Source organism: Equus asinus, chromosome 13 (assembly GCF_041296235.1).
Source record: "Equus asinus isolate D_3611 breed Donkey chromosome 13, EquAss-T2T_v2, whole genome shotgun sequence".
Lineage (NCBI taxonomy): Eukaryota > Metazoa > Chordata > Mammalia > Perissodactyla > Equidae > Equus > Equus asinus.
In genome coordinates, this window is record NC_091802.1 from 62,190,831 (window position 1) to 62,202,897 (window position 12,067).

At 43.7% G+C, this 12,067-nt stretch overlaps 1 protein-coding gene across 22 annotated transcripts in view; it reads right to left on the reverse strand.

Annotated features, from left to right (window-relative positions):
* The window catches only part of B3GNTL1 (UDP-GlcNAc:betaGal beta-1,3-N-acetylglucosaminyltransferase like 1), a 153,525-nt gene extending 143,985 nt beyond the window's left edge, over positions 1–9,540 (reverse strand). For 15 of the 22 annotated variants that reach the window (XM_070483908.1, XM_070483916.1, XM_070483915.1 and 12 more), the window contains exons 1-3: positions 9,125–9,283; positions 7,469–7,585; positions 7,274–7,373 (exon numbers count right to left, since the gene is read on the reverse strand). In XM_070483908.1, coding sequence (XP_070340009.1) covers positions 7,274–7,373; positions 7,469–7,585; positions 9,125–9,160 — 253 coding nt within the window. In that variant the 5' untranslated portion in view covers positions 9,161–9,283. Of the gene's footprint in view, positions 1–7,273; positions 7,374–7,468; positions 7,586–8,633; positions 8,774–9,124 lie in introns of those variants that run through there. The other 7 variants (XM_070483912.1, XM_070483917.1, XM_070483921.1 and 4 more) reach the window with 6 other exon arrangements.
* Between the last annotated feature and the right edge of the window lie 2,527 nt (positions 9,541–12,067).

Sequence of the window (12,067 nt, forward strand, 5' to 3'; positions counted from 1 at the left end):
AATTACTGGGGCCAGTTCCGTGGCTGAGTGGTTAAGTTCACGCACTCTGCTGCGGCGGCCCAGGGTTTGGATCCTGGGCACGGACATGGCACCGCTCGTCAGACCACGGTGAGGTGGCATCCCACATCGCACAACTGGAAGGACCTGCAACCAAGATATACAACTGTGTACGGGGGGGTTGGGAAGATAAAGCAGAAAAAAAAAAAAAAAGATTGGCAACAGTTGTTAGCCCAGGTGCCAATCTGCAGGAAAAAAAAAAAAAAAGACAAATTACTTAAAAAAACGGACATTTTAGAGCTGAAAAGTCTAATACCTGAAATAAGAAACTCCCCAGAGGAGCTCAACGGCCCACAGTCATGCGTCGCTCAGTGACAGGGATACATCTAAGACATGTTGTTAGGCAACTTCGTCATTGTGCAAACACCACAGAGTATGTTCACACAAACCTACTACACACCTGGGCTGTGTGGTCCAGATGGTGTGGGGCCACTGTCCTGTATGCGTCATTGCTGAGCGAGTGCCGTTATGCAGCCGAGGCTGCATTTAAATCGGCAGAAGAATCAGCAACCTTGAAGACAGAGTGATAAAAATAACACAATGTGAAGGACAGAGAGAAAAGAGAATGAGCAAAAACAGAGCCTTGGAGAAATGTGGAACACCACTGAGGATACCAGTATATGTGTAACCGGAACACCAAGAAGAGAGGAGAGGGAAACAGGGCAGAAAAAACATTCCAAGAAATAACAGCTGAAAACTTTCCAAATGTAGTGAAAAAGTTTATCTACACATCCAGGAAACTCAACGAACTCCAAGCAGAATAAACATAAAAAATTCACAACTAGACATAGCCAAGCAAAAATGATGAAAGCCAAAGACAAGCAAAGTCTTCAAAGTGACAAGAAGAAAAGGAAACCGCAATAAGATGAACAGCTGACTTCTCCACACAAACAATGAAGGCAGAAGGTGGGGAGCACAGCCGGAGGAAAACTGCTCACCAAGAACCCTCCATCCAGAAAAGCTGTCTTTCAAAAATGAAGGAGAAATTAAGACACTCCCAGATAAACAAAAACTGGGAGAACTTGCTACTAGCAGATCCACCTTATAAGAGACACTAAAGTAGGTTGTTTAGATTAAAAAGATTGACCCCAAGTGACTCCAGGGAGTATTTCAAATCCATAAAAATAATTAAAAAAACAAAGAGCACCAGTAAAGGTAATTATTACAAAAGACAATATAAATGCTTATTTCTTCTCCTTTCTTCTGTTAACTGATTCAAAAAGCAACTGTATAAAACAGTATGCAAGCAAAGTATTGTTAGGCCTACAACATACAGAAGTTCTATACCTGGCAAAACCATCTTTCAAAAATGAAGGAGAAATTAAGGCATTCCCAGATAAACAAAAGCAGATGGTCCTTCACTAACAGGCCTGCCCACAAGAGGTGGTGACAGGAGTCCTGCAGGTGTGACAGGAGCACACCAGACAGCAACTTGAAGCCATAGAGAAAGCGGAAAACACTGATAAAGGTAAACATAAAAGCAGTGTTACTTTAATTTTAGTTTGTATTTTTTCCTATATGATCTCAAAGACAAATACATCAAACAGTGATTATAACTCCACGTTAGTAGGCACACACTACAGACGTAATTTGTGACAACATGAAGTGGGAGGTACAGAGCTGGACAGCAGCAGAGCCTCACACACTATTGAAGCTAAGCTGGTGTTAATTCTAACTAGACTGTTATAAATCTAAGGTGCTAATTTAATCTCCACAGTATCCACTGGGAAAATACACAGAATAGGAAATGAGAACGGACTCAAAATGGCACACTAGGAGCAACCAATTAAACACAAAAGAAAGTACCAATGGCGGACTGAGGAACAAAAGAGATAAAAGAAATACAGAGAACAAATACGAAATGGCAAAAATCCTTCCTTGTTAGTAACTACTTTAAACATGGATTACTTGCTCCAATTAAAAGGCAAAGACTGGCAGAATGGACTAAAAGAACACACGATCCATTTCAATACCATCCACAAGAGGTCTACCCAAGACCCAAAGGTACAAAGAAGCTGAAAGTGAAAGGATGGACAAGATATTCCATTCAGCTAGTAACCAAACGAGTGATGGGGTGGTTATACATCAGGTTTGTATTAGGCAGAATAAACTCTAAGTTAAAAATTGTTACAAGAAACAAGGACGTTATATAATGTCAAAAAGGCCAATCAAGAAGATATAACAATCATAAAACTATACACATCTAACAAGAAATAAGTGAAGCAAAAATGGACAGAATTGAAGGGAGAAGTAGACAGTTCTACCCTAACAGCTGAAGACTTCAACACCCCTCCTTAATAATGCACAGAACACCGAGACAGAAGACCAGTAAGGTGACAGAGGACGCGAGCAGCACTGCAAACCAACCAGAGCCAGCAGACAGACACAGAGCACGCCACCCGACAGCAGCAGTGCACACTCTTCCTAAGTGCACACGGGATGCTCTCCAGGACAGCCCATTTGTCAGACCACAAAACACACCTCAAAAATGTTAAAATCAGGTAAAGTATCTCCTCCGACCACAATGGAATGAAACCAGAATTCAATAACAGAAGGAAAACTGGAAAATTCACAAATAAGTGAAAATTAAACAACCAATGAGTCAAAGAAGAAATCATAAGGGAAATTAGAATATTCTTACAGATAAATGAAAATGAAAACACAACATATCAAAACTTATGGGATGCAGCAAGAGCAGTGCTCAGAGGGAAATTTACAGTTATACATGCCTACATAGAACAGATCTCAAGTCCATAACCCAACTTTACACCTTAAGGAGCCAGAAAAAGGAGAGCAGACTAAAACACACAGCTAGCAGAAGGAAGGAAACAATAAAGATCCGAGCAGAGATAAATGAAACAGAGTGTAAAAAACAACAGAGAGAATCAAAACAAAAGCTGGTTCTTCGAAATGATCAACAAAATTGACAAACCTTTAACTAGACTAAGAAAAAAGAGAAGGCTCAAATTGCCAAAATAAAAAATGAAAGTGGGTACATCACTACCAACCTTAACAGAAGCTTAAAAGGATTATAAGAAAATATTATGAACAATTGTATGCCAACAAATTAGATAACTTAGATGAAATGGACGAATTTCTAGAAACACACAAACTACCAAAACTGACTCAAGAAGAAATAACGAATCTGAACAAATAAAGAGACTGAATCAGGAATCAAAACGTCCCAACAAAGAAAAGACCAGAGGGCTTCCCCCATGAGCTCCACCAAACACTTAGAGAAGTAACACCAATGCCTCCCGAACTCTTCCAAAAAACTCAAGAAGAGGAAACACTCAACTCACTCTACGAGGCCAGCATTACTCTGATACCATAGCCAGACAAGGACATCACAGAAAGAAAACTACACGCCAATACCCCTTATGAATACGTGCACAGAAATCCTCAATAAAATACTAGCAAACTGATCCAGGAGCATTTTAGAAAGATTATACACCATGACCAAGTGCGATTTATCCCAGTAATGCAAGGGCGTTTCAACATACGAAATCAATCAACATAATACACCATCTTAATATATTTGAAGGGAAAAAAAACGACATGATAATCTCAACTGATGCAGAAGAAAGACTGGACAGAATCCAACACCCTTTCACGATAAAGAAAAACACACCCAACAAACTAGGAATAGAAGGGAACTCCCTCGGCTCACAGCCAGCACCACGCTCGGCAGGGGCACACTGAAAGCTCCCGGGGTCAGAACAAGGCCGGGGGCCTCCTTCCCACCTCTGCTCCATGCTGTCCTGGGAGTTCCAGCAGGGCAGTCAGGCAAGAAAAGCAAGAACGCATCCGAACGAGAAAGGAAAAAGGAAAACTGTCTCTAGTCGCAGATTACGTGATCTTAAATACAAAAAACTTACCAAAAAACTACGAGAGCTAACAAGCAAGTTCAACAAAGTTGTAGGATACAAGATCAAGCTCCCAGAAAAATCAGCTGTTTTTCTATACACTAGCAATGAACAATCTGAAAAGGAAATTAAGGACACAATTCCATTCACAATACTATAAAAAAGAAGAAAACACTTAGGAGTTAATTTAACCAAAGAGGCAAAACACTTGTAAACTGAAAAGTATAAAACATTGATGAAAGAAATTAAAGAAGATCTAATTCAATGGAAAGACATTCTGTGTTCATGGACTGGAAGATTTAATATTGTTAAAGGAATAGACTCCCCAAAGAGATCTACAAATTCAAAGCAATCTCTATCAAAATTCCAACGGTTTTTCTGCAGAAATGGAAAAAATGATCCTAAAATTCATATGAAATTGCAAAGGATCCCAAATTGCCAAAACAATATTGAAAAAGAAAAACAAAGTTGGAAGACTCATGCTTCCCAATTTCAAAACTTACCACAAAGCTACAGTGATCAAAGCACTGTGGTACTGGCATAAGAATAGAGTCCAGAAATGAACCCGTACATTTATGGTCAGTTGATTTTCAACAAGGATACCAGGACTTTCAGTGGAGAAAGAAGTCTCTTAAACAAATGGTACTGGGACAACTGAATACCCACATACAACAGAATGAGTTTGGACTCTTACATCACACCATACACAAAAAATAACTTAAAGTGGATCAAAGATCTAAATATAAGAACACAAACTATAAAACTCTTGGAAGAAAACACAGGAGTAAGTCTTCATGACCTTGATTTGGCAATGGTTTCTTAGATATGACACCAAAAGCACATGCAACAAAAGAAAAAATAAATTGGATTTCATCAAAATTACAATTTTTATGCATCAAAGAATACTCTCGAGAGTGAAAAAACCCACAGAATGGGAGAAGATATTTGCAAATCATATATCTGATCAGAACCTAGTATCCAGAATACATAAAGAACTCTTACAACTCAAAAACAAAAAGACAACCTAATTTAAAAATGGTCAAAAGTCTTGAATAGTCATTTCTCCAAAGATGATGTACAAATGGCCAATAAACCACAAAAAGAGGCTCAATACCATTAGTCAGTAGTGAAATGCAAATCCAAACTGGAGTGAAATGGTGAGACACCATGTCATACTCACTAGGATGGCTATAAAAAAAAAAAGATAAGAATTGTTGGTGAGGATGTGAAGAAATTGGAACCTCATGCACTGGGAATGTAAAATGGCACAGCTGCTGTGGAAAAGTCTGGCAGTTCACTCTCCATAGTGAAACAGAGTTACAATATGACCTAGAATTCGACTCCAAGGTATATACCCAAAGAAACTGAAAACCAGTGTTCAAACAAACATTTGTACACAAATGTTCATACTAGCACCATTCACAACAGCCAAAAGGTGGAACAACCCGAATGTCCATCAACTGATGAATGGATAAACAAAATATGGTATATCTACACAAACGGTCTCTCTCTCACAAAAAAGAATGAAGTACTGATATATGCTACACCACGAACTTTAAATGCTAAATGAAAGAAGCTACTCACAAAAGAGCACATAGTATATGATTCCATTTATATGAAATGTTCACAACAGGCAAATCTACAGACAGAAAGAGAATTAGTGGTCGTGTAGGGCTGGGGGGAACAGGGTATGGAGGGGGATATCTAAGATACAAGGTTCCTTTTTGAGGTGAAAAAATGTTTCGAAATTGACTGTGGTGGTTGCACACATCTGTGAATATACTAAAAACCTGACTGTATACTTTGATGGGGGAATTGTATGGTATGTGAATTATATCTCAATAAAGCTGTTATAAAAAAAATAACGATTAATCCAAAAGAAGGCAGAAAAGGAGGAAAATGGAATAAAGAACAGATGTGACTAATATAAAACTAATTGCAAGAAGACAGACTCAAATCCACCATATCAATAATCACATTAAATACGACTAGTGTAAACATCATAATTAAAAGGCAGAGACTGTCAGATTGGATAAAACTGCGAGATCCATACGCTGTCTACAAGAATCCACGAGGGAGAGGGTACCCTTTAAATATAAAGACACAAATTGGTTAAAAGTGAAAAAGATATACTACGCTAGCACTAGTCAAAATAAAGCCAGAGCAGTTATAGCAAACAAACTCGATTTCAGAGCAGAGAATATTACCAGAGATCAAGAGGTTTATTTCATAATGATGAAGGGGTCAATTCTTCACAATCCTAAATATTAACAATTTCAAAATACATGAAGCCAAAATGGATAGAACTGCAGCAAGGAATGGCCAAATCTACAATTAGAGTCAGAGATTTCACTATCTCTCTCAATAACTGATAGAGCAAGTCGACCCAAACAGTTCAAGTCTGCTGTATCCTCGCTGATACAAGAATGCCCCCAACTCAGCCTGACTCACATTTACAGAAAACTCCACCCAACACCAGCAGATACACAACCTTCCTGAGTGCACATGGAACATCTGCCAAAATAGGCCACATCCCGAGCCACAAATCTTACCAAATTTAAAAGACTGAAGCCAAACAAAGTATGTTCTCTTATTACAGAGGAATTAAGTTAGAAATTAACAACAGAAAAATATCTGGAAAATCCCTCAAATGTTTGGAAACTAAATAACTCATAAACTAAAAACTCATAAACTAAAAAACTTTAAATAACTCATAAGTCCAACAAGAAACCAAAAAGAAAATCAGAAGGTATTTTGACACTCAATGAAAATGGACACAACATATGAGAATTTTCAGGATGTTGCTAAAGTGACAGAGGGAAATCTGTATCACTAAATGCCTATATTAGAAAAGAAAAAAGGCCTCAAACCAATGACCTCAGTTTCCACCTTAAGAATTATGAAAAGAACAAATTAAACCCAAAGTAAGCAGAAGAAAGAAAATAATAAAGATCAGAGTGCAAACAGAAAACAGACAAAATAGAAAAAAGAAAAACTATAGAAAAATCAATGAAACCAAAAGCTGGTTCTTTAAGAAGATTTTGAAAAATTGAACAAAAACAAATCTAATGGTATAGGAAAAAATTTTAAGAAGTAGAAGTGACCAATAATGATCAATCACACCAGAAATAAAAACACCCAACAGCTTTTAGTCAGGCTGAGTAAGGAAAGAATGAGTAGTGGCCTTACATAAATCCCTATCAAAGAATAAGAAATTCAGGTCTGCTGGGTTCCTAATGAGTGGTGAATGTTAAGTACCCAGGATTTGAACAACATAAACTATTTCAGTATACAAGTTGATAAGAAACGATTCATTACACTTGAATAATAAACTAAACATGGTCACTGACCTCCTCGGGGGGACGGAGAATCATGCCCTCCAATGACCACGAGGATACCGGAATCTTCTAACTTCACTTTCCATTTTTCAATGATAGTCATAGACTTGTCCTGAAAGCACAAGGACTCGGCAGGTCAGGAAACTTCCCTCAGAACAAAGGTGACTTACACCAGGGCTAAATCATCAACAGGAAGTTCATAAATACCTTACTGGCATCATTAAAGACCGAGAGCTCCATGGAGTCTTCGAAGTCCTGTTGCAGCACAGACCTCAAGCACTCGTCCAACCAGGCCTCAGCGTTGTGGACTGGGAGGATGACAGACTGGAATCACAAGAGGTGGATTAACAAGAAGTGTGAAAGCCAACCCCCTTCCACTGCTCTAGTTTACCTCCCCGTTACCACTCGGCACTGTGCTCACTTCCAGAGGGCAAGGCCCAATCTACAAAATCTCCCAGAACAGGGCTTCCAGGGAAAGAATATGCCCCAACAAAGAAAAGGTGTCTATGCCTTCTCCCCAAACTCTTCACATTCTTCTGCTCCGTGAGAGTTATTATGTCTGAGATTTCTTCCCTGAACTATTAATCTTTTGGATGCTTTTGAAAAGGAAACAAAAATCTGAAAGGCAACAAAAATTTTCCCAATTCAAGACAAATGCCTATGTTTTCCCATCAATGATCAGAAACATCATCACTTTGGTTGAAACAAGCATCTGTATCTTCCAGCCCAATCATGAAAATCACTGATTGGTCCTTTTCTTGGCGGTGATAGAGAAACTGCAACAAAGAAACCCTTTCAAGTCCCCCCACACAAGCTTTAACAAAGCATGAGGGGGGGTGCTGAGAAACTGGGAGGTGACCTCGCTCCATCCCTCTCCTCCTTTGCTCTCTTAGCATAGGACAGCACGCAGCTCTGTCCTTTCTCATGGAGCCCAGATAAAGCAAACTTTTCCAAAGTGTATGGAGTAAGCCCAGTGAAACCTGAGGGCCAATAAAACAACTGATTACAGGAATTGTCCTCATTTTGTACATTACCCCACTAAGCAACACAGAACACCCAAAGACAGAAATTACCGTCTGTCCTGACCCTGACCTGATACCTCATGAAGAGGAGCGGACAAATTCCTAAGCGAGAAACAGAAACGCAGATGGTCCAGGGGAGTGTACCCATGCATGTGTGCGTGCACACACAAACGCGCGTACAGGTATGTGCACTACACATCCATACAGAATGGAGAGAGGGTTCTAAAAATACTAAATCTGAATATGGTTATGAAAAACTCATCGATACAAACTTTGAAAACATAATTCAGTCAAGTTCTTTACTCTGAGGACCTGATTCAACAATGACATCCCTTCCTAAATTTACTTACCCACAAAAGTAACTCCCTCCATTACTTACATATTTACTTTGGAATTACTTTTGAAAGGGAAAGAATTTTTTACTGTTCTCAAAATCTACAATACAAAATACACGGGAATTTCTGTCAAAGGTGGGCCTTGACGAATCTCTGTCCACACTCCTCGGCTGGTGCTTCAACCTTGCTTTGGATGGAGACCGTCACAGGCAAGACCATGAGAAGTGGCGTGGGACACAGAGGCCCCAAAGGGAGGGGAGGAGGATGGATGAGGGAAGGGGAGGAGCGCTGAGGAGGGGAAGAGGGAGTCAGGAAGGGGAGGAGGATGAGGAGATGAGGGGAGGATCAGAGGATGGAAGAGAGAAGGATGAGGGGAGGAGGATGGAGGGAGGAATGGGGAGGAGTGGAGAGGGGAGGAGAGGGGAGGAGCGCTGAGGAGGAAGAGGGGGAGTCAGGAAGGGGAGGAGGAGGGGAAGGCAGAGGCGGCCCGCGGCCCCGGCACCTACCACGTGGGCCGCAGCGGGCTGCCCCCCGGCCTCCATGGCCTCGCTCTCCTCGGCCGCCCGCCCCGCCCACGCCGGGCTAAGGCGCGTGCGCGGGCGGCTCTTTGGGAGGCGGGCCGAGGCGGGGCCGCCTCCGATTGGCGCAGAGAGACGTCGATCCGGCGGCGGCCCGCGGGCAGTGGAGAGGCGCGGCCTAGAAGGGCCGAGCGCCGGGAGAGCAGCTCCCGCGGTCGGCGCCTCGGTCCCGCGTGCCCTCTGTCGGCTCCTTGACCCCGGAAGTCCTCCCGCTTCTGGCGACTGCGTTGGTCAGCTTTGAACTCCTCGGTGAGGTCCGATGTTGTAGAAACACCTGGTTGTGGGCAAGGTGGGTTTGTGAGAACGGCGCCGCGCTGTGCCCAACCCGGTGCCCTTGCTGTTGTGTGGTTAAAGGAAGCCGGTGATTTCCTTTGAACTATGTTTGACCTGCGCGGAGGACAAGGAGAAGCCTGGGGGCGGGAGACCAGGACACCTGAGACGTCCCCAGCGTCCGCAGTGTCCCCAATGTCCCCAGCTTCCCCAATGTCTCTAACGTCCCCAGCATCCTCAGCGTCCCCAGCGTCTGCAGAGTCCCCAGCGTCTGCAATGTCCCCAATGTCAGCAACGTCCCCAGCGTCCCAAACATCCCCAGCATCTTCAGTGTCCCTCACATCCCCAATGTCCCTCATGTCCCCAGCCTCCCCCGCATCCCCAACAAGGAATGGTGCAGGCACAGGAGCCTAGTGCACCCACTGGCATCCACTTTCATTTCTGCCTCTCTAAGCAGGAGGAAGGCGGCCGGGGCTTTGGGGCCACAGTGCTTACGGCTTAAAACACCCTCCCTCCAAGGAAAACTGCGGCCTGTGTGTGACTTCCTCCTGCGTGAAGACCCCTGATACCCCTAAGCCATCTCTTACCTTGCACCAGTGTGCCGCCTGCATCCTGGCAGCTGTGTGACCCCAAGTAAGGTGTGCTCCTCTTGGTGGAATAGGGCTGCGGGGTGGCACCCAGTGACTCGTGTAAGCTGGGTAAACTAGTGCTAGCACACGTGCGAGCTCAACAAATGTGACCTGCTGTGATTAGCACTGTGGTGCTGGCACACACAGAGTGTCCCCACTTGGGGTTTGTCCCAACTGATCTAAACTGACGAGCAAGTTTACAGCCATCACTGCCAGGAGAAATGCTTTACTGCCCAAAACTAAGATGAAATGCAAATCATTCTACAGACTTAACAATTACAGCAAAGCCAAGCTTCTGTTTAAGATCTTTTAAGCATCATTTCAAATGTAGTTTTTCCTTAAATTGCATCAATATTTGTAAAGCCTATTGTACAAGTGCAAACTCTTAAGTTGGGTGAGTGCAAATGCAACGTTATTTACAGTGGGACAAAGGCCATCTGAGAATTTGTTTCCAAGGACCTAAAGTTCTCCAGGGTTTGGTGTATTAGTTTCACTTTAAAGGACTGGGTACAAAGTTGCCTTGTTGCTCCCAGAACATGCTGTCTGCTTTTCAGCTGGAGCCGCCCAGTAATCAGTGGGAGGAAGAGATAAGGCTCCCAGGTGCTGTTGGGCACCACAGCACATGATATCAGAACTGGGTTTGGCTGCTCCTGTCCTGCTTCCTGTACATCTGCTGCCAGAAACTTGCTCTTCACTGCCTTCCCCCTAGTATAATTTTGTTGGAATCTGCTTTTTCCAAACATTCAGAGTGCCAAGAGGCACTTCGGAAATGCAGAGTTGTGGCTGGCCAGGGCCTGAGATGATTCCCTTCATTGTGGGACAATTCTCAACAGAGACCAGGCCTTGGGGACTGACATCCCCCCCCCCCACTCCCCGGAGAGGGACCCAGGGGGTCATGAGGTAGAATGAAAAGATGAATGGCCACAGGGCACCTGAAGGGGAAGTGATGTAAAACTCTGGCAGCTTTTGGCCCGCCCAATGAGACTTTATTTTTAATCGTTTATGCAAACTTTTTGGTGAATCCTGGTTGTATTCAGAAGACTCAGTGCCCACTGCCAGGGTCTCCAAATTTTAAAACTCCCCGACAGCCCTCTCACCATGTTGGTGTAGGAGGCAAATATGTGGCGTAGGTCTGGGCTCGGGGACACTGGGCCCAGCCTCAGAAAGAGTGCGTCAGTGAAGGGCGAGTTCAAGCTTCAGCAACAACAACCGGACGTTCCCTGATAGCCCACGCTGTAGGACCTCTCAGCAAGCATCCTTTCCAAGTTTCCTGATGGGACAAATCCCAGCAGAGCTCTAGCTCAACCTCCTCCAGCAGTGGATGCTGCTGGGAGGTCGGGGGTCACCCAACACCATGGAGAACAGCACGCTCACACTGGAGCAGACTGGCTGCCCATGGTGGCCAGAGCACCCCAATAGTAAATCCGTTCACGAGGAAGTATCCAGCTATCTTAGTGTGGGACATGGGCTGGTGTCCTCTCACTCTCTTGTTTTTTTAAAGGCTAGTCGAGACTCACCGTGTTGACTTAAGAAGCCGGAGCTGGACTTCCTACCAGCCACAGGAAGTAATGAGATTCCCATCACAGGAAGCATTCAATTAACAGCTGGGCAAACATTTGGTGTGAATTTGATGGACTCACTCAAGTATCACGTAGAATGTTTGTCTTGGCCTAGGTGCCTACCCCCTCAGTCCAGGAAGCAGAGCCTTTCTGGGCTTTTACAGGCGGGTCTTTGATCCCAGGAAGCGAGGGTCAGGGAAGGAGAGGGGCGAGGGCAGCGTGCTCTGTGGACAGCATCCCCAACATGGGCAGTTGGAGCTGGACCTCAGACCTTCCCAGAGCCCTGGAGAGTTGTCCACCTGAGCGCGAAGGAGAGAAGCCTTACCCTTGGGGCTGTCATCTGGGGTCACCCCTTGGTGATTTACTCCCCTGCACTTCTGGGTGGTGACTGCAGGGTCTCACAGGTGTCCCCG